Here is a 23,162-nt window from a genome sequence, read left to right on the forward strand (position 1 = left end):
GTGAAGTTTGGTGAAATTCTGCCCAGTGGTTTTCAAGAAGAAGATTTTTTTACAAATTGTCGACGCACGACGCACGCCGCCAGACGGACATCAAGCGGTCACAACAGCTCACCTTGTCACTTCGTGACAGGTGAGCTAATAAAATAGATATAGAATAATAGTTACTGTATCTAATCTACAAAGTACCAAATGTTATTAAATGTACAGTTTTTGATTACCTCCCTTTACAACTGAGACTACAAAAGTCCATACATAACATTAAAAAGCTGTGTTTTTAAACCATGGAATTAAGCATATTCCATCTCTCATGGTTTGTCAGACTGAATCACACTTATAATAACCCTGTTATATCACATTTTACAAACTGGAGAAAAAAACAACAACTAAAAAACAAAAACTGTTTAGAATTCAATACTACAAGCACAAACATTTCCATATTAGATACAAAATATAAGTAATATAATTGTTTTTTATAGAAAAGATCCAACAAGAGCACCTCATACAGGTGCCATCGCTCGTCTGCAAGTGCTGAACAAGTTGTAAGGAAAGAGTTATAAGTCAGATTACCCAAGTACAAAAAGGGCCATAATTCTAATACAAGAGGGCCATGATGGCCCTATATCACTCTCCCTGTTATCATTGCACTTAAGGACAAGAAGGCCCTCAGAAAAAATATCTAAGTCCAAAGGACAGGAACAACAAAGGGAAGAAATTTAACCAAAAAGAAAAAAAAATTCTTACAAGGTATAGATATGTCAAAATACACCTAAAAATTGGAGGTACCATCCATGTTGTACCACAGAAAAGTGGTCTTGGTTTTTCCCTACGGCCAATAATAAAAAAGTTACTAAAAATAAGCCATTCATAGTAGCGTAAAAGGGAAGTAATTAAAAAAAATAAATATTGTAAGTGAACAAAAGAAGGATCTGCCAAATAAATCTGTTGACATAAATGAAATTTCAGATCAATATCTTCATTAATTACCGAGATATACCAATTTTAATTTGAAATAAAGGGAGGTAATTTGACATAAAATCAGTCCATAGTTATCTACCCTGATTGTCTCAGTCCAACTAATAACAGTAATGAAATTTCAAATAAGTCCTATAAGTACTTACTGATATAAATCCATTTTGATTACAATCAGGGGAGGTAATGAGATATAAAATAACTCTGGAACCTACGATTGGATCTGATTTGTCATGGAATCCAAGATTTATTGTTGTTGAAGATATTTTGGAAGTTTGTATCAAATAAAACCATAAATGAAGGGGCCATAACTCTGGAACCTATGATGGAATCTGGCCAGTTCAAGAAAGGAAGCAAGATCTTGTGGTCACACAAGTTGTGTGCAAGTTTGGTTAAAATCAAATCCTAAATGAAGCTGCTATTGTGCAGACAAGGTCAAAATAGCTAATTCTGGCGCTTTCAGGGGCCATAACTCTGGAACCCATTATGGGATCTGGCCGGTTCAAGTAAGGAACTGAGATCTTATGGTGACACAAGTTTTGTGCAAGTTTGATTAAATTCAAATCATAAATGAAGTTGCTATTGTGCAGACAAGGTCAAAATAGCTAATTTTGGCCCTTTCAGGGGCCATAACTCTGGAACCCATAATGGGATCTGGCCAGTTCAAGAAAGGAACCGTGATCTTATGGTGATATAAGTTGTGTGCAAGTTTGGTTAAAATAAAATCATAAATGAAACCACTATCGTGCAGACAAGAAATTGTTGACGCATGGACGGACTGACGACGGATGAAGGGTGATCACAAAAGCTCACCTTGTCACTATGTGACAGGTGAGCTAAAAATGCATCTAATAATGATAAACAAGTGTGCAAAGTTTCAAAGCTGTAGCTCCTACAGTGTTTTTGGAAAAAGTAGACCTAAACAAAAATTTTAACCAAGACACTCAAACTTCCTAATTACAAAATGGGCCATAGTTATGACAAAATGCATATCAAGGTAATGGTTCTTGGCCTAGATAATTAACTGAAGATGATAAATAAGTGTCAAAGTTTCAAAGCTGTAGCTCTTATAGTTATGTCTCCCAACACAGTGGTGAGGGAGACATATTGATTTACTCCTGTCTGTGTGTCTGTCTGTGTGTGTGTGTGTGTCTGAAACAAAGCTGTGTGTGTCTGAAACAAAGCTTGTCCGCACTCTAAGTCAAACATTTCTCATTCGATCTTCACCAAACTTGAACAAAATGTGTTTGCCAATAAGTGCTCAGCCAAGTTCGATAACTAGCCAAATAGGCCCAGGCACTTCAGAATTATGGCCCCTGAATTACCAAAAAACGCTCTGATTTCTTGCACATTTTTGACACAAAACGGAACCCTATACTACTTTCACAAGTAGTATAGGCGTTCTTTTGGTACCAAAAATGCGCATGCGCTCTAGTAGTATAGGAGTTTTGGGGTCCTTTATGTGCATGTGCTCTAAGTAAACAGTATATAAAGACTGACTTACTATTTAAATGATCAGGCAGTTGTGGGAGACATGCGCTTTTCTCAAAAGCAGCTCTAGTTTTTGTTAGTTTTGTTTTGTTGGGTTTTATGTCGCACAGACACAATTTAGGTCATATAGCAACTTTCCAGCTTTGATGGTGGTGAAAGACCCCAGGTGCCCCTCCTTGCATTATTTTATCACGAGCGGGCATCTTGGCAGAAGCATGGATCTTCCGTTAGCCAGCTGGATGGCTTCCTCACATGAAGAATTCAACGCCCTGAGTGAAGTTCAAACCCACATCGATGAGGGGCAAGTGATTTGAAGTCAGCGACTTTAACCACTCAGCCATGGAGGCACCCTTATAGTTTTTGAAAATAGATGGACCTAAACAGAAATTTTAACCAACGCCAATGCTGGTGATCAAGTGACAACAATACCTCATAGAATTTTTTCAAAAATCAGAGCAGCTAAAAAAGACACCAACAAACAACACAAACTTTCCAAAAGACTTACACTATGATCTTGAACATAAATATCTTGACAAATAATGACATACTTATACAAAATACAAAAACTAGAACAAAGAATGGCTACAATCACAGTAAATCTGCTGCCACAGCAAAGTATGATATTCCACACAAAACTCTGTATGTCTAACATTCACTTGTGAAGTAACTCTTTTTATTGGTGTACAGTCTTGACACAACTCTGTACATCTGTAGACATTTGTGACACATCCACATACTTCCTGACGGACTGTATATTTAGGAAAATATCTTTCATCAAGATTTACCAGAATCATCTTTGTTATTAGAGTCTTTATCACTGTTAGAAGATGCTGGGCTATTTTTGTCTGTGTCCTCACTAAGTTTATTAGCTAATTCTTCAAAGTTTTCTAGATCCTTCAAAGAGATTTGACCAGAACCCCTCTGTGCTGGTTTAGGCTGAAAACAAATTGATAGAACATGGAGCACATACTGAATCTGTTTAAATAACAAAGCCTGCTGGAAGAGAGAGGTATTACCTATAAAATATTTACTGGAACTATTTAACTTTAAAAATTTCCATGAACAGTTCAATAATTTTAAGTTTGCTAGCATTGGATTTCGTAGTTTTAGGCAGAACATATATTTCATTGGGACATGAATTAGTTGATTTTTTAATTTAAAGTAATTTAAAGACTGATTTGAAATTATTACATACATTTGAATTTCATTTCATGGTATCATAAAACTCCATAATGCCAAAAATAAAGTTCCAATGAACAATAACAATTTTGTAGTGTAGATTACTTTAACATGATTATCAAAATAAGGAAGCAATTTCTCATAATTATACTCCAAATAAAATACCGATGTGACATAAGAACTTTTCACTAGTTGAAGGTGAGGATGGAAGTATCTGGATTGAGGGCAACTCGAGTTACTGCGAACCAGTTACCCGAGAGCCAGATATTTCCATACCCACCTTCAACTAGTGATAGATTCTTTTTCTTGCATGCCTTATTCCTCAATTAATAGAAGAAATGAAGCAAAACAAATGTTCTTCTGCTAAGCACTATTTTATTAAGTAGCATATGAATTTATGCATTCGTTCATCTTACACCAAGGTGTAAGACGAAAATTTCCGGCTGGGAAATTCCTGTAAGACACGCAAGAATGACATACCTCACACTTCTTCACTTCACTGAGACGGTGTAGTTTGAAAGCATTATTTATGCCTTATGTTAAATTTACAAAAGCTATTACACACAATGTCAGACAGATTTGCTTTTTATCTACACATTAACATCATTGTTCTATGAAATCACTTTATGGCAGCTCCTTCTAGCTGAATAATACAGTAAGAGTAAAATGGTCAAAAAGGTAAGATCTATAATACTAAAAAGAGTTGCTTCAATAAGAAAATCTATCCTTGATAGAGTCTTGACTTTGGAAAAACTTTAAACCTCTGGAAGGATTTCTATATCCACAACTCATTGTTGTTGTGGCGCAAGAAACATTTAAGTCAGTATACAGTGATGAAAAATGTATAATCATCATTCTGCCAAAATGACTGTTTTTTCCATCTTTTTGAAGCAAAATACTTATTTTTTCATGATATAGATTTTGGTTTTCTAGATTTGCCTCTTTAACCTTCAGCCTGCTGGCGGCAATTGATTCTGCTTTTGTGACCAGTGCAGTCCAAGATTAGCCTGCACATCCATGCTGGCTAATTATGGTCTACACTGTTAACTAATCAGTCCGTAAATTTTCAATGAACACCCCTTTGAATAATAAGTAGTACTGCCCAAATTGAATGGTGGACCAGTCCATTTTAGAAATTTGGCAGGGTAAAGGTTAAAATTACAATTATGTTCAAATGAGGAAGCTATGTTGTACTGATCTGCCAGCATAAGGGTATTTACCTGTGATGGATGGGGTCTCCATCCTATGAAATAAATTACTTGATATGTGGCTGGAACACCTTGTTCATTTCCATACATTTCTGTAAACAGTGAAAAACATATACATATTTTCTTTGTGAGGAATAAAATAAGATAGCTATGAAATTATGCCAAAAATTCTTCAACTCAATTAGTGACAACAAAAACACTTTAATTTCAGTACCGAGTACTTGAATTTTTATCATTTCTAGCTGAAATTTTAGCCAGGTGCAAACAAATACTAGTCCTAACACATGTACCTATTTTTCACAATTTTACAGCAAAACTGTACCTTTATATATTTCTCCTGCTCTTTCAGTAGTAGATCTACGTAGATGGCTTTTCCTAGACCAAGCGCAATTATTTTCTGCCATTCCTAAAAATAAAAATATAAAAGTAATGGTCCTTTCTATTGTTGGGAATCAGTCCACATTTCTATTTTGATTAATTAGCATAATAAATTTCTGATTGTTGATGAGTCATAACATCATCAGATGCATCAAGTCTGTCCTTGACTGATAAAAACAGAAATTTTTTGCGATTTGGGGCAATATCATAATTCCAATAATGTTGGTAGTTACACTATGCCAAGGAATTGCCGACTGCCACAATTCCACCGAACTTGAAATCATAATACATGCACATTTAATTCAATTGTCAAAAGCGGCAATTTTACTACATTAAGCTTCATTTGGGGGAATCTTTTAGAAAATTTTAATTCATCAATGAAAAATGTTCACGTCTTGGACCATTTATTCATGATGATGAGCACATCACTAATTTCCAGCATGTCCAAAGCAGCCATTCAGAAATTAAATTAAAGTTAATCGGTCATTTCTGAAGTTGGCTGGTTAAAATAACAGTTTTAAATACATGTAGTTGCTAAGCAGACATTTATTCATTATACTCAGGGCAGCAAAGTGTGGTTCTAAACATTTTGTTATTCCAATGTGTACCATGATTTATCACACGGGTATGCAACTAATCCCACTATGTAGATGTCCCAATGTAGACATTTTATAGCATGGTAATATTGCACAGCAGCGTGTTTATTATGCTAACAAGATAATTTGTGAAAAATTACCTTGTTCATCATAATTAGAACATACCACTTATATAAACAAGAGTGCAAGACTATCACAAAAATCAAAGGCCATAATCCGAGAGAGCCTGGGGCGATTTGGGTGGTTATAAAACTTGGCCCAGATATTATGCCCACAAACATTGTCAGCAAGTTTGGTGAAGATCGGATGAAAATTGTTCGACTTAAGAGAGCGGACAAGGCTAAATTTGCAGGTTTTTTTTTAGTAATTCAAGGGCCATAATCCAAGAGTGCCTGGGGCCATTTGGTGGGTTATCGAACTTGGCCCAGATATTATGCCTACAAACATTGTCAGCAAGTTTGGTGAAGATCAGATGAAAACTGAGTTAAAGAGTGGACATGCTTTGGATGCCGAAGCCCCATGTGGTTCTGGGACAATCTGTGTATGAAAAGAATTGGAACCACTGCCTTACCCTTGCATGATCGTAAGAGGCGACTAATAGGGTCTTAACACTTGGTTTTGCAGTAACTCTGTGATTCCAGCAGGTATGCAAATTTTGATTCCATACCTCATGTTTTTATTTCGATGTAAATGAGATGTAGAACCAAAATTTGTAGTCCTGTTTGGCGCCATATAACCTATACTGTGTTGGTGCGCCGTAAAACCAAAATAAAGAAATAAATAAATTGGACGCCGAAAGCCTGCCCACCACTGGTGTACACATAATACGCCCTGCTCTTTTAGAGATGGGCATATCAAAAAGAACAAAAATATTGGCGACCTGACAGTTGTAAAGACAAGTTCTCCCTTAATATTATTTTCCCCTTCCTTAACATTCTTTCAAACACAGTCATAAAGTAAACAATTTAAACTATATGGCGTTGTTAAACAGAAATGCTGACTGGTATATATTGATGAAAACACAGCTTTTAACATACAACATATTCTTATATTATACCAGATTTACCGAACACCCTTTTTTATGATAAACACTTCAAAAGGCGCTTTACAGACAAAGGCAGCCAAATTTATCCTCTACCAGTACAGAGCAATCTGACAAGAGGGACCAAGTGAGAGAAAGCCCCAAGAACAGACAGAAATCTTTTAGATTCTGGCATGTCCATCTAATTTAGCCTAGTTGTTTTAAAATAGACAGCCTGCTTCTTTAGCAAGCTTGACAGACAGCTGACAATACAAATGAAGCTCTCATTCCTGGGAAGAACCAGTACAGGCCTCCTGTGTAGGAGAATTTCAAAAGCATCTCTGATATTTTCCATACCTTGACTGAAATTTGAACCCTGAACTTCTGGAATGAAAGTCAAGCATGTTACCACTATAGACATGACGGCATCCTAAATTATCACTCTGAAACCTGAATAAAAGTTAAAACAACTTCATCCTTACCTTTGAGATCATGCATTAACTCATGTATAGTTGGGTAAGTTATAACCATTTCATCTATATCCTGGAAAGGAAAACAGCCATTGTACAACATAGAATTATAAACCAGTGAAGAGCACAAATGACAGCAATGTTAAATTGCCACATAATATCTGGGTTCATATTATGAACTACAGTTGAACGTGCCTTACTGGTCATCAGTATTTAACAGTCACTTACCTTCAGCTAACTTCCAAAATTTACATTTTGTTCAAATTTCAATTTGCATTAAGCAGCTGGCTGTAATGCAAACATCAAGCTGGGAGACTGCCGGTTCAGAAACTGGTCTTTTCAAATGAATATGTAACTTAATATTAAGCTAACATATATTTATTATAAGCTTCTCACTTCTAACCCGGAGGCCATGGGTTGGAATGCTGGTGGGAGTCGAATTAAGACCATGGTCTCCATTATCCTCTACAAAGGATCCAGTACTGGTCAGAAATCCAGGAAGCAGCTACTGTGCATAACAACGGAAAATTGTAAAAAAAAATCCATTCTTGATAAAATATTTGAATTTAAACTGGTTGAAATTTATAAATATACTTACGATAGTTAACATTGTAAAACCAGCTCTATTTAGTAAATTTCCTAGGTCCTGTACAGACGTAAATGGTGAGACATGTGCAGCAAAACCCTGAAAATGTCCAAGAAAAAATACTGCAAAAATATTCACAATGTGGTAAAACAACTGTTAACATTAAATTCTATCAAGCACAAAATATTTAGAATAAGACAAATTAATCAGACTCATCACACTCTTACCAATAAATCTGTAAGATCCTTTGTCCTATTTTTACGATTCATGAAACACATTATGAATTAGATGTACTGTGAAATCATTTAAATTCGCTGACATGAAATTTCGCGCAAACGTGAAAAAGGACTGTTTCGCGCTGGCTTTAATTCGCGCATTTTCAATTTTAGTAATGAAAAAATATAATTAAAAAATAATAGTAGCACGGTCTTAAATTCGCACATCGGTCCTAGTGCGAAATACGCGAAAATTCGTCCTACACGAATAAAAATGATTTCACAGTACCTAATACTAACAGAAATTCTATACATAAACAAGAGGACCATGATGGTCCTGAATCGCTCACCTCTTCCCACATGACCCAGTTTTGAGTATGACGTCGTTTTTTCTATTATTTGACATAGTGACCTAGTTTTGAACTTGACCTAGGTATTATCAAGATAAAAATTCTGACCAATTTTCATGAAGATCCATTAAAAAATATGGTCTCTAGAGAGGTCACAAGGTTTTTTCTATTATTTGACCTATTGACCTAGTTTTCGAAGGTACGTGACCCTGTTTTGAACTTTACCTAGATATCATCAAGGTGAACATTCTCACTAATTTTCATGAAGATCTCATGAAAAATATGGCCTCTAGAGAGGTCACAAGGTTTTTCTATTTTTATACCTACTGGCCTAGTTTTTGACCGCACGTCATCCAGTTTCAAAACTGATCTAGATATCATCAAGGTGAACATTCAGATCAATTTTCATGAAGATCCATTGAAAAATATGGTCTCTAGAGAGGTCAAAAGATTTTAATAATTTTAGACCTACTGACCTAGTTTTTGACCGCAGTTGACCCAGTTTCAAACTTGACCTAGATATCATCAAGATTAACTATCAGACCAACTTTCATACAGATCCCATGATGAGTATGGCCTCTAGAGAGGTCACTAGGTTTTTTTATTATTTGACCTACTGACCTAGTTTTTTAAGGCACATGACCCAGTTTCAAACTTGACCTAGATATCATCAAGGTGAACATTCTGACCAATTTTTATGGAGATCCATTCACAAGTATGGCCTCTAGATAGGTCACAAGGTTTTTCTATTTTTAGACCTACTGACCTTGTTTTTGACCGCGCATGACCCTGTTTCGAACTTGACCTAGATATCATCAAGATGAACATTCAGACCAATTTTCATACAGATCCCATGAAAAATTTGGCCTTTAGAGAGGTCACAAGGTTTTTCTATTATTTGACCTACTGACCTAGTTTTTGAGGGCACGTGACCCACTTTCGAACTTCACCTAGATATCATCAAGATGAACATTCAGACCAACTTTCATACAGATCCCATGAAAAATATGGCCTCTAGAGAGGTCACAAGGTTTTTCTATTATCTGACCTACTGACCTAGTTTTTGACGGCACGTGACCCAGTTTCGAACTTGACCGAGATATCATCAAGATGAACATTCTAACAAATTTTCATGAAGATCTCATGAAATATATGGCCTCTAGAGAGGTCACAAGGTTTTTCTATTTTTAGACCTACTTACCTAGTTTTTGACCGCACGTGACCCAGTTTCAAACCTGACCTAGATATCATCAAGGTGAACACTCAGACCAACTTTCATACAGATCCCATGAAAAATATGGCCTTTAGAGAGGTCACAAGGTTTTTCTATTATTTGATCTACTGACCTAGTTTTTGATGGCACGTGACCCAGTTTCGAACTTGACCTAGATATCATCAAGATGAACATTCAGACCAACTTTCATACAGATCCCATGAAAAATATGGCCTCTAGAGAGGTCACAAGGTTTTTCTATTATTTGACCTACTGACCTAGTTTTTGATGGCACGTGACCCAGTTTCGAACTTGACCTAGATATCATCAAGATGAACATTCTGACAAATTTTCATGAAGATCTCATGAAATATATGGCCTCTAGAGAGGTCACAAGGTTTTTCTATTTTTAGACCTACTGACCTAGTTTTTGACCGCACGTGACCCAGTTTCAAACCTGACCTAGATATCATCAAGATGAACACTCAGACCAACTTTCATACAGATCCCATGAAAAATATGGCCTTTAGAGAGGTCACAAGGTTTTTCTATTATTTGATCTACTGACCTAGTTTTTGACGGCACGTGACCCAGTTTCGAACTTGACCTAGATATCATCAAGGTGAACGTTCTGACCAATTTTCATGAAGATCTCATGAAATATATGGCCTCTAGAGAGGTCACAAGGTTTTTCTATTTTTAGACCTACTGACCTAGTTTTTGACCGCACGTGACCCAGTTTCAAACCTGACCTAGATATCATCAAGGTGAACACTCAGACCAACTTTCATACAGATCCCATGAAAAATATGGCCTTTAGAGAGGTCACAAGGTTTTTCTATTATTTGATCTACTGACCTAGTTTTTGATGGCACGTGACCCAGTTTCGAACTTGACCTAGATATCATCAAGGTGAACGTTCTGACCAATTTTCATGAAGATCTTGTGAAATATATGGCCTCTAGAAAGGTCACAAGGTTTTTCTATTTTTAGACCTACTGACCTAGTTTTTGACGGCACGTGACCCAGTTTCGAACTTGACCTAGATATCATCAAGGTGAACATTCTGACCAATTTTCATGAAGATCTTTTGAAATATATGGCCTCTAGAGAGGTCACAAGGTTTTTCTATTTTTAGACCTACTGACCTAGTTTTTGATGGCACGTGACCCAGTTTCGAACTTGACCTAGATATCATCAAGACCAACATTCTGACCAACTTTCATAAAGATCCCATGAAAAATGTGACCTCTAGAGTGGTCACAAGCAAAAGTTTACGGACGCACGGACGACGGACACCGCGCGATCACAAAAGCTCACCTTGTCACTTTGTGACAGGTGAGCTAAAAAGAACACAACTGCAAATTGTTTGCAAGAATGCACTGTAAACACTTCATACCCCTTCTTTTTCTTGCTCAGCAAGTTGTAAAGATACCCTCAATTCATACAGTGTATCACCACCAAACAAACAGCCAAGGAACACACCATCTTTCTTCAATGCATTATGTACCTATAATAACAACATTACATTATCTTAGAAAAACTTTACTTTATTATTCAGTATCAATTACTTATGTATCAAAATGTTTTGTTACAAATAAAACTAGATTTGTCTATTTTGGAAGCATGACCCCTAAATATGAAGTTATTCTGCTGTCTCCTGACTATTTCTCCAAGTTTGGTTTGTCATGTTAAATTGAACAGTAAATGTGCTAGCATCCTTAAAATGAGTTGGTTAAAGCCTGAAGAGTTTAAAGGGAAGGATCCATTTAGCTGCGTGAGTTCAAATTAATTCTATATATTCTACAATTAGTCTTTCACATGAATAGCAACAGAAGAACTGTACCTGTCTAAAACATCCAGGTAGATCATTTACCCAGTGTAAACTGAAAATATAGAGAAGTATACATTTCTAATCAATATTCATTTTATATCATTATGCATTCACCAGCATTTATAAATTATACACATCACTTATATCAAAAGAAATAATGTCAGATCTGACATTCTTCAAAAAAGAATAATTCTTTTTAAATTTGAGAATTCTTCTTTAAAAGTTTCAAACTTTGTTAATGGTGTTAAAATATTCCAGCTGTATTTTAAGAAATTATAATTCTAGACACAGAGAAGAAAGTAAACATAAGTTAGCTAGATGGCTTTCATACATGAAATGATTTCTTTATAGCAAATAAGATCTGTAAGAAAATCTTATGGTAACATATGACACAACCAAGAAAAAGTACAACAGACTTGGTCTGAGTGACTATAAGAAAGATAAAAAAAAATGCAACACCACTCATGCTCCTTGCACGCACTGTTTAAGCAGAACTCTATCATGAGAATGTTGTCTGGACTCCATGATACCAAATGACCAGAAAACATTAAAGCATTGAGTCCAAGTAAAGGGAGACTTCTAACAAGTAAAGGAGGGGAGAGTCATAGGTTATTAAGAAGAGTTTAGAAATCTCAAGTCTACACTGAACTAGTACCTGATTGACTGATTCTGTATACAATTTTGAAATCAATTAATGACAAGTCTGCAGTCTGATAATGGTCTCCAAACACAATCATACGCAATGCCATTTACATCTTTACAAAATAGTTGAACACCAAATATAATTATAATCTACATTGAATACTTTTGTAACCAAAACAATACCTTACCTTAGACTACTAATAACAATGTCTAGAGATTCATCTTTGAATGGGAGAAATTCCTCATCCATCACTATTCTCTGTGTTGGTACTTCTGGTGACACTTCACTCTGAAGCTGTTCAATGTAAATAAGTGAATGTACTATATAATTAGTTAATTAAATACCATTTTTTACTTAAAGGTTAGGCTTTAGCCATTCATTTTTACAATGGAAAAACTTGCTTGTAGGGAAAAGAAAGCACAAAACTTCAATATATAAGTCAATTATAGAAACATGCTTATGTTCTTTAAATTTGAAAATTTTGTTCAAAAATTAATAACACTATCAAACAATTATTTATACATCATTTAAGATATATTTTATTCCATCTGAGTACACTAATATTAAAAAAAATGGACAAGGAATTTAGCATTATCAATGTTCCTGGATCCCTTACCAGTAGTAACTTGTTCTCTGCAAGTAGTTTACAGAACAACATAAATATATCACAAGACCGAAGACTTCAGACAAACTGTTTTCTGCCAGTCGTCACACAGCAAAATTTCTTTGCCGCAATTAAAGACGACATGTCTACCTGGGTACCACAGTAAATTATTTCTCCTTAGTATATCAGATAAGTTATGAATGGATTCAAAATAATAAATATTTTTACTAGCATCTTCTCTGATAATTCACACTGGTATATTGATTTGACTGTATCTTTGAGGAGGTGTTTGGATGCATAACCTCTGCCACAACCCAGGTCTACCAATATGTCAAACTCTCTGAAAAAAAACCCCAAAACATTGAATATCATTATATACATTTAAAGGGACATCCTTTGACAGTTGTCAATTTCTCACATTTTAGGTAGAAAGTACTTCATTTGTTAGTAATTGTAAATAAAAGGTAAATTCAGTGGTTACAATATTCATAAATTATAGAAATAAACAAGAGGGCCATGATGGCCCTATATTGCTCCCCTAAGTTGACCTGGCCTACTGACCTAGTTTTTGACCCCTTATGACCTAGTTTCAAAATTGACCTAGAGCTCATCAAGACAAACAGTCTAAGTTTCATAAAGATTGGGTCACAAATGTTGCCTCTAGAGGGTTAACAAGCTTTTCCTTTTATATGACCAAGTGTGACCTAGTTTTTGATCCCACATGACCCAGATTCAAACTTGACCTAGAGGTCATCAAGACAAACATTCTGACCAATTCTCATAAGTTTCAAACTTAAACTATGGACTCTAGAGTGTTAACAAGATTTTCCTTTGATCTGGCCTACTGACCTAGTTTTTGAACCCACAGGACCCAGTTTCTAAAGTGACCTAGACATTATCAAGACAAACATTCTGACCAAGTTTCATAAAGATTGGGTCACAACTGTGACCTCTAGATATTAACAAGTTTTTCCTTTGATTTGTCCAGATGACCTAGTTTTTGACCCCACATGATCTAGATTCAAATTTTATCTAGAGGTCATCAAGACAAACATTCTGACCAATTCTCATGAGCTTTAAACTTAAACGGTGGACTCTGAAGTGTTAACAAGATTTTTCTTTGACCTGACCTGCTGACCTAGTTTTTGATCCCACATGACCCAATTTCGAACTTGGCCTTGGAATCATCAAGATAAGATAAACATTCTGACCATGTTTCATGAAGATAGGGTTATAATTATGGACTCTAGAGTGTTAACAAGCTTTTCCTTTTATTTGACCGGGTGACCTAGTTTTTGACCCCACAGGACCCAGATTTGAACTTGACCTAGAGGTCATCAAGAGAAACATTCTGACCAGTTCATGGGTTTCAAACTTAAACTGAGGACTCTAGCGTGTTAACAAGATTTTTATTTGATCTGGACTACTGACCTAGTTTTTGACCCCACATGAACCAGTTTCAATCTAGACCTAGAGATCATCATTCTAACCAAGTTTCATAAAGATTGGGTCAAAAATGTAGCCTCTAGAGTGTTAACAAGGCAAATGTTGAAATGTTGATGGTCGCTAGACAATGACCAGTCACAATAACTCACCTTGAGCACTTTGTGCTCTGGTGAGCTTAAAATGTAAAATATGTAGCAGTCTACTATGCCAATCACACAGTAAAACTCTTGTAAAATAGAAGACTTTTTTCTGTTATCTATTTGATACTGACAGAAAACGTAGAGTATATTGACAAGAAACAATGTCATATGGAAACGAGTTCACTCCAACACCCTATAATTTAAGGTATCAAATTTCAAAACTTTGATTTTCAACAGAAAAATAATAAATTACATAGTACTACACGTACACAACCTACCTACCTTTTCACATCTAAAACTCTATCAGCCACTCTGTAACCAAACTGAAGAAAAAAAACAGAAGCAGTATGAAGCATGTTGCATTGACAGGTTTTATGACAATAGTGGCAATAAAATATGTAAAATGCTACTCCAATGAATAAAAACACAGCTTATCATTAAAAGAACGACAAAATAACAGACAAAATGTTACTAGCCTAAAATACATGACACTCAAAAACTCTTGTCATTCTTGGTCATAAAACCTGGAGGAGTTCCCACTAGGATTTTCAAAGTAGGAGTCCTGGACTCACTTCCTGGAAAAAGTTAAAGTCCCAATGTGAAAAATTGGAGTCCTATGTTTTTAACTTGTACTTATCGACAGTTTGCACCAAGAACATACAGCTTTAACATTGTCATTTTCTGTCACTTTTTCAAGCCATGGAAATGACACTGAAACAGGAATCATATATAGTTCTTATCCTTTTTTATTTTTTTACGCATGATTCACTTTCAGTTTCACTTTCAATATTTGCACTAGATTCAACATGTTCAACACGTCTGCGTTTTACGCCAAGTTTTCCTAATGTTCTTAACTGCGAAATAATCACATCAGAATGTCCAAATTTTGCATTGATTTGAATAATTTTTATTCCCCAGATTTTATAAGTTGTAAATGACGAATGATGTCAGCGTTTGAAATGTTTTGTATTGCATCTATTGTGGAAACAAAGCGAGTCATTTACTGTCACATTCATTTATTAATGCCGGAACTGCTGCGAATAACATCACAATTAAGTTGTTACTGTCCTGCAAACACAGTACTTTTAGTCATCATTTAATCTAATTATCTAAATTTATGGTAAATGCAAAAAGTAAAAGACTTAGTGAGCCTGTGTTATGAAAAAAATTGGTCAACACACTTAGCACATAAATCAAAGGCATGTTTGTTGCGATTAAATCTATTACGAAAACAATACTACCTTAATCGACCATACAGTTATTGGAAAACAATGATCATCGCAAACTCTGCCTTTGATTCATTGACAGGCAAAATGGCTTCTGACAAGGTAGTTCTTTTGGTAATCGGTAAGCTACGCATTTGACAAAATTTTTACACATCACGGGGAATCGCAGTTATGAATATTTTGGCGTCTTTTCCAAAAAGTATGCATTCAAATACGCAGAATTACGCCTTTTATTGTCAAAGAACCCAGATACAATCGTGAATGTGCCGGAAATTCTCCATATTTGAATAAAAGGCAAAACAAATATTGAGTCAAAACTTGCTGCATTCAAATGATGTCAATGACAATATGTCGTCAATGCGTTGTTTCTTTGCAGTGGCTAGAGAACCGCTATCAGTACCCTAGGCAACGAACTTATTCGTCCGGAACCAGTACTCCAATCAAAATACCGTGCATAGGCTAGGGAACCAGAATTTTAATTCTATGCACAATGCTGTCGAAATCCATTTTGTTTCTTGGTAAGTGTCATGCATAATATTATTATTTTAATCAATTTTACCATGCCCTTGCATTTATCTGCGTTATCTGCGGAATGATATAAACTAGTATAAATGAATGCGTGAAAATCAACTTTGCTGTTTTTAAATGTTATTTGCTTTAAACATGTACTATGTTTAAATATAAAATTATATTGATCAGTATTTGCGTCATTACATGTTTATAGATCATCATCATTATCACAGTAAAAACTAATTTAATTGCCAGTAAAACTTCATGCGGATTCTTTGATCACTTAAAATACTGGTTTGTAACACCTTGGCATTTCACGTTCAAAGATATGTGATCAATACTAATCAACAGAAATTACTTAATTTGTTTCTTCTATTTTATGGTACCTTTTAAGTTTAAATTTCAAGTTTATTTCGGCTTGCTCCAATGCCGACGATTTCTGCATTCGTACTAGTTTATTTTATCTTTCAAATATGGCGCACGGTATGCGGCGCGCACACTTTTGAAAACACAGTAAACACACATAAATGAAAGAACATGGCTTGCTGAAATGGTAAAATGAATTAAGATAATAACATGCATGACACTTACCAAAAGAAACAAAGTGAATTTCGGCAGATTTAAATGCATAGAAATAAAATTCTGGTTCCCTAGCCTATGCACGATATTTTGGTTAGAGAACCGGTTCCTGACGAATAAGTCCGCTGCCTAGGGAACCGATTCCAGTTCTCTAGCCACTGCCTTGTTTCTTAATCTCATAAATTTCCTGGCTTAAACCCAAGAGCTATAAAATTATGTAACTTACTTCTTCCTTCAAGTACTCATACACTTTGTAATCTTTCATTAATGTTGTTCTATCTCTCTGGATTCTCTTACTTCTGCGATCAAACACATTCATGACTGTTTCACCTTTACGCTGAGAACTGAACAATCTGCTGGACATTGTCAACAAACATGACAAACGGTCAAACACGTTTGTCATCCTCGCACAGCCAACGAATCGTGGTGTCATGCTGCTAGCCATGTCTAAGATTATTTCCTAAAGTTGCAAAATTAATGTAAAATGCATTTTTATCAACAAAACACTTTATTTTCTTCAATTTAACGAAAAACAACAAAAGTCAGTCTCGAAATCAAGGGCGCAGCCATGTTTTAGTTTGATGCCTTTTGATTGGTCAATAGTACAGTATAACCCAAAGAAATATTTTTACACCAAAAAGAGATACCGACTACAAAGAAAAATAACAATCGGAAAGCCCAGTAATTCAACTTCCAGAAATGATTTTAATGAAACCCAATCAGAAAGAATAATGATATAACTGCCAAAAATTATTTCAATAAAACTCTGTATATTGGTAAAACAAGAGCTGTCCGTAAGACAGCCAATACTTGACTATTCGAAATATTGTCCCAGAAGCAGGAAAATATTACCCAAAATGTTAAAATATCGAAAGAGTTTTAAGTTCAAAAATGGGCATAATTTGACCAAAATGCATGTCAGAGTTATGGGACTTGATGCATTCAACTAGTTTTATAAGCCCGAAGGCACAAGAGAAGTTTCAACAATATCTGCATTTGTTCTGCAGATAGTAACTTGCACGCAAAACTTTAACTAGGATCTACTAAGTGCAAAAGAGGTCATAATTTGGCCAAAATACATGTCAAAGTTATGGGACTTGATCAAGTGAGGTTGGTAATTGATCTAGTAAACGAAAAAATAAGTTTCAAATCTATATGCCTTTATTTAATAATAGCTGTATGTACTTGCACACAAAACTTTATACAGGATTTTCTAAGTCCAAAAGGGGCATAATTTGGTCAAAGTGCAGGTCAGACTTATGGGACTTGATGCTATCAACTAGTTTTATAACCACAAAGACACATGGGAAGTTTCAATTTAATATCTGCATTAGTTTAGGAGATAGTAACTTGCATGTAACTTTAACCAGAATTTTCTAAGTCCAAAAGGGGGCATAATTTGCCCAAAATACATGTCAGAGTTATGGGACTAGACTCAGTGAGGTTGGTACTTATTGACCTAGAAAAAGAAAAAAGAAATTTCAAATCTATATGCCTTTTAGTAATAACTGTATTATAATACTTGCACGCAAAACTTTAACCAGGATTTTCTAAGTCCAAAAGGGGGCATAATTTGGCTAAAATGTATATCAAAGTTATGGGACTTGATGCTATCAACTAGTTTTATAACCCCAAAGACACACGTGAAGTTTCAATTTAACATCTGCATTAGTTTTGGAGATAGTAACTTGCATGTAAAACTTTAACCAGGATTTTTTACAACTGATTATGTTGTTCCCATGCTCTGGATTTAACATTTTGATGAAGAAATTCCAGTACTCAGAGCAAACATTTACCTAGTGTAATTTTCGGCAGTGTGTCACTGCCTTCTTCAGCACTGACTGACCGGTTATGGTAGGTCACGTGACGTAGGAAGAGTAAACGTGGGTATGACCTATATTCGTGGAACTTCGGAAGTTCTGGCGAGGGTGTTTAAGAACCATGGAGTGAACATATTCCACAAACCATACAACTCGATAAGGAGTCAGGTCACTCGGGTGAAAGATCAAACCGATAAACTGAAAAAATGTGGAATTATATACCATGTGAAATGTGAAAACTGCAAAGAAGATTACATCGGGGAAACTGCCAGAACATTAGAGACTAGACATAAAGAGCATGTGACCAGAACAAATTCTGCCATACATGAACATTGTCAAAACACCGGACATACCATCAAAAAACATCTGAAAACACTAAGATTCTGACAAGTGAAAGTGGACTTATCAAACGCAAAGTCAAAGAGGCTACAGAAATAAAACAGCGGAGACCATCGCTCAATCAAGACGAGGGCCTGGAGCTTCCCCCCGTCTACGGACCTCTCCTCCGATCACGTGACCTTCCTACGTCACGTGACCTACCATAACCGGTCAGTCAGTGCTGAAGAAGGCAGTGAGACACTGCCGAAAATTACACTAGGTAAATGTTTGCTCTGAGTACTGGAATTTCTTCATCAAAAAGGATTTTTTAAGTCCAAAATTTTTTAGGGGGCATAATTTGCTCAAAGTACATGTCAGAGATATGGAACTTGACCCAGTGAGGTTGGTAATTGAAAAAGAAAAAATAAGATTTAAAGCTATATGCCTTTAAATGATAGCTATATGTACAGTCAGGGGTGTAACTGTTTAAAGTTATCGCAGTTTATAACCCATTTGAGTTATTGCTTATACTTTCATAACTTGTTTCAGTTATCATAAAATATTATAAAGCCCTCCTGTGCCAATTCCGTATTTTGAATGTGACTAATGCTATTATTACCTGAATCCTTGATGTTTTATCTTTCCAGCTCTGCAGTAAAAAAATTTACGCAAGGCTGATAAAGTTTTACGCAAGAGTTTTAAAGCTATAAAACTCTTAACATCCCATTATGCTTATCAGGTCATGATCAGACTAAAAGAGAATTTGATTAACCACAGTTTGCTACTAATTTCACTATAAAGGTCACTTTGTGAGAAGAGCAAAAAGACTTTTATTGAATAACTTACCCGAGTTAACAATATTTTATAACTAATACAGGTTATAAAATGCTTGAAAAAGTAACTGAAATAGGTTACATAACTTAAAACAGTTACACCCCTGACTGATGTACTTGCATGCAAAACTTTAACCATTAGGTGTGACGCAGACACTGACGCCAGGGTGAGTAGAATAGCTAGACTTATTCTTCGAATAGCTCGAGAGCTAACAAGTACAGAGGGCAATAGCCTGGTTCCCAGCGTGTACTAACAGTATAGCATAGCAGTTAAGGGGCAGGTAATCCAGACTTAGAGGGCAAGAGCATTTATAACTCATAACTTTCAGCATAATCTCATTTTCCCTTAACTCTATCTTTAATCTTTATTCGGCGACGCCGTCTAAATTCGTTTTCGTTACCTATGCCACGTGACTTCAGTTTGCAAATCAAACTACTTGATAACGCATTTTAGATAATTTATCAAAATGGAAGATTTATGCAACAGTCTGCCTGATTGGACGAGAGTGTCAATTTCTTTCACTCTGTTGATTGTGCTACGCTGAGTGAAATGTAGACAAAGCGTTTATCCTAAACGACGCTGTTCACAGTTTTAAAGCTAACTTTGGCTCAGTATATTCAGCAAGAATATTGATATATCTCAAAATGATAAGTAAGTTTAATAAATATGATAAAAACCTGTTCAAATACCAACATATATCAAATTAAAGAAAGAGCTGAATACGGTCTGCGTATCACATGAATAAGGGTGTGATAAGAGTCTTTTATGTAGAGAAGTGCTTTTTAAAAGATTTTCCTTGTTACAATTGTCGTCTGTATATGAAAAGATTTCTTGCTTTTGTGACTTATTCAGATTGCATATTAAAATGAGTACTTGTTTGCTTTAATTGATATATTTGTTATAAATTATTTAACTGATTTATTATATATGAATTGAAGGTACGCTGCATACAGTTTATCTATGTGATATGACTACGGTCAAACTTTGCTTATGAAACAGAAATATTGAAATAATTACAATTGTATGTTTTGTTTGACCTTCAGTTTTTTATAGGTGTGACGTCATTGTCCAAAGATTCATGAATAGCGAATATGCATTTTTTAAAGCGGGATCAGTTGGCCTATTTTAGAAATAAATAAAAATAATAAATAAAAAAATGCTTTAATTGATTTTTTTTCTCATGTATTCTAATCAAACTTGATTTGTAGCATCTTTATTAGGCCCGCAGCCAACTTTGTTCAGCTGGGACATTTGACCCGTTTTAGGGGCTGCTAGAGCTAAAACTAGAAATGCCTTTGTACAGCGTCTCATGAACAGCTTGGTGGATCTTTGTCATACTTGGTCTGGAGCATCATTATAAGGTCCTCTTCCAAATTTATTTATATAGGAACTTGGGCCCTATTAGGGACCACTATAGCTGAAAGTAGATATGCCTTTCTTCGCATTAACCACTAAAATGTAATGGATTTTTATCAAACTCGATGTGTAACAATATCGTAAGGTCTCCTGCTATTTTGTTACAAATGGGGATATTGGACCAATTTAGCTAAAACTATAAACACGTTTAATGACCTCTTCTCATGAACCGCTTCATGAATCTTCATCAAACTACTGCTGTAATTATTCGTCTAAGGATAAACGAAACAAAATTGCAACCCTACGAAACCTTTGCGAAAAATTAAAAGAGAACCATTTAAATTGTTAAAGTGCGGTGTTTAGTTTTGCAATTTGAAAAATGTTAGATGAAAGATGAATGTTAGATGAAAAATTCATAAACTTCTTTCCTTATTACAATTCGCCGACTATCATTTTTAAAGATATTTCTTGTTTTTGAACTAGATTTTTCCAAAGTTTGTCCGAATAATAACAGGCAAGCAGGTTGGCAGGTTAATTAAACTATTTTTTTATTGCTCAAAAAGGATTACAGCATACAGCATAGAATACATACAAGAGTCTGTAAGTAAGCGGATGCAAAATATAGTCATTTCGTACATAAATTAGCATAAGAAACATTTTGTTTTGATTACTTGTGGATAATACATCATATAAGCAGCATTTTCATTTGCATTTGGAACAATTAATAGAAGGTATATTCCTAATTTGACAATATAACAAATTTTGCATTTAATGACATAATTATTCGTTAGAGCATGGTTAAATTTTTCATTTCCTAGAATAATATCTGTTTTCGACCATTATGTGGAAATATTTGGACAAGTTTCATTAATCCAGTCCCTTTGACCTCAATCCAGTATAGGTCCTACCATAAACCTACTTTTACTGCAATTCTCAGGGGTGGGGGTGGGGGGCGAAGGTTCAAGCCCTACTGGGACCAAATTTTTTTCCCTCATTTTCCTTTTTTTCTAGTAGGTTTTTACTTCTTTCAAGACTTATAATTGATTTATTGTGCAAAAATGGAAAAAAAAATTGATAAGCGATTTCTTGCTGTTCAAAGTGAATTTACTACTTAAACAGAAGGGGTAGAGATACACATCTTTAAAAATATTGAGTTACATGCAGTAAAAGTACTCTATTTTGCTTTCACCCTTTAGATTACATATCGTGGAAGAAATTTAGGTAGGTTTTACGTCTGCTCCAAGGTTATTTTTGAATGAAGTAAGCAAAATTCAAAACAGAAACACAAGATTCAACCTTATTTTTTCAATGTTGAAGTTAGAATTCTGTCTCATTAAATCTGTTTACTTGAGGCACCCTAGAAAAAATGATATTGACATTTTTATTTTGTGTTTTATAATTGTTTACCAATAGTTTGATGTTTCTTTTATTAAAATTAATGGTAAAATGAGTTCTCTGCAAACGTTTTGGATAGTGGCCATCACTTTGAAATTGTCTCTACTTGAGCTTGAGGAGATACCATAAGTTATAAAAAATTTATAAAAAAACAGCAAGGTAAAAGTTGTTTAAAAATTGCAAAACAGTGCGAAACACGGTCACCTTTAAGAATATACCAAGCAAATGCCATTTTGTAAACATTACTATTAGGCATCTAATACCTTAATGGAAGGTTGGGAGTTCTACCAAGGTGCCCTCTTGTGTCTGAATTTGTGCCTCCAACATCAAAGCTGGAAAGTCACCATATGACCAACATTTGTGTTAGTGTAACATTAAACAATAAACAAGAGGACCATGATGGTCCTGAATCACTCACCTGTCCCCACATGAACTGAGTATGACGTCGTTTATTCTGACCAATTTTCATGAAGATCCGTTGAAAAATATGGCATCTAGAGAGGTCACAAGGTTTTTCTATTATTTGACATAATGATCTAGTTTTTCAAGGGATGGGACCCAGTTTTGTACTTGACCTAGATATCATCAAGGTGAACATTCTCACCAATTTTCATGAAGATCTCATGAAAAATATGGCCTCCAGAGAGGTCACAAGGTTTTTCTATTTTTAGACCTACTGACTTAGTTTTTGACCGCATGTGACCCAGTTTCAAACTCGACCTAGATATCATCAAGATGAACATTCTCACCAACTTTCATACAGATCCCATGAAAAATATGG

At 35.2% G+C, this 23,162-nt stretch overlaps 1 protein-coding gene across 1 annotated transcript; it reads right to left on the reverse strand.

Annotated features, from left to right (window-relative positions):
• Positions 1-384: 384 nt before the first annotated feature.
• On the reverse strand, positions 385-17,267 carry LOC123541264 (arginine-hydroxylase NDUFAF5, mitochondrial-like). The gene is made up of 11 exons (XM_045326686.2): positions 16,885-17,267; positions 14,626-14,666; positions 12,986-13,097; positions 12,341-12,447; positions 11,523-11,562; positions 11,076-11,186; positions 7,911-7,997; positions 7,325-7,385; positions 5,170-5,253; positions 4,860-4,939; positions 385-3,396 (listed from the first exon to the last, which is right to left on the reverse strand). The coding sequence occupies exons 1-11, from the start codon at positions 17,101-17,103 to the stop codon at positions 3,235-3,237; spliced, it is 1,104 nt and encodes a 367-aa protein (XP_045182621.2). The 5' UTR covers positions 17,104-17,267; the 3' UTR covers positions 385-3,234.
• Positions 17,268-23,162: the final 5,895 nt, after the last annotated feature.

Source organism: Mercenaria mercenaria, chromosome 1 (genome assembly GCF_021730395.1).
Source record: "Mercenaria mercenaria strain notata chromosome 1, MADL_Memer_1, whole genome shotgun sequence".
In the NCBI taxonomy this organism is placed as follows: domain Eukaryota; kingdom Metazoa; phylum Mollusca; class Bivalvia; order Venerida; family Veneridae; genus Mercenaria; species Mercenaria mercenaria.

Coding starts and splice junctions, on each gene's coding strand:
- LOC123541264 (XM_045326686.2), bottom strand. CDS start 17,103: ATGGCTAGCAGCATGACACCACGATTCGTTGGCTGTGCGAGGATGACA. Junction 12,448..12,985: donor AATTATCAGAGAAGATGCTA/GTAAAAATATTT, acceptor TACATTGAACAG/CTTCAGAGTGAAGTGTCACC. Junction 4,940..5,169: donor AGCAGGAGAAATATATAAAG/GTACAGTTTTGC, acceptor CACTGTTTACAG/AAATGTATGGAAATGAACAA.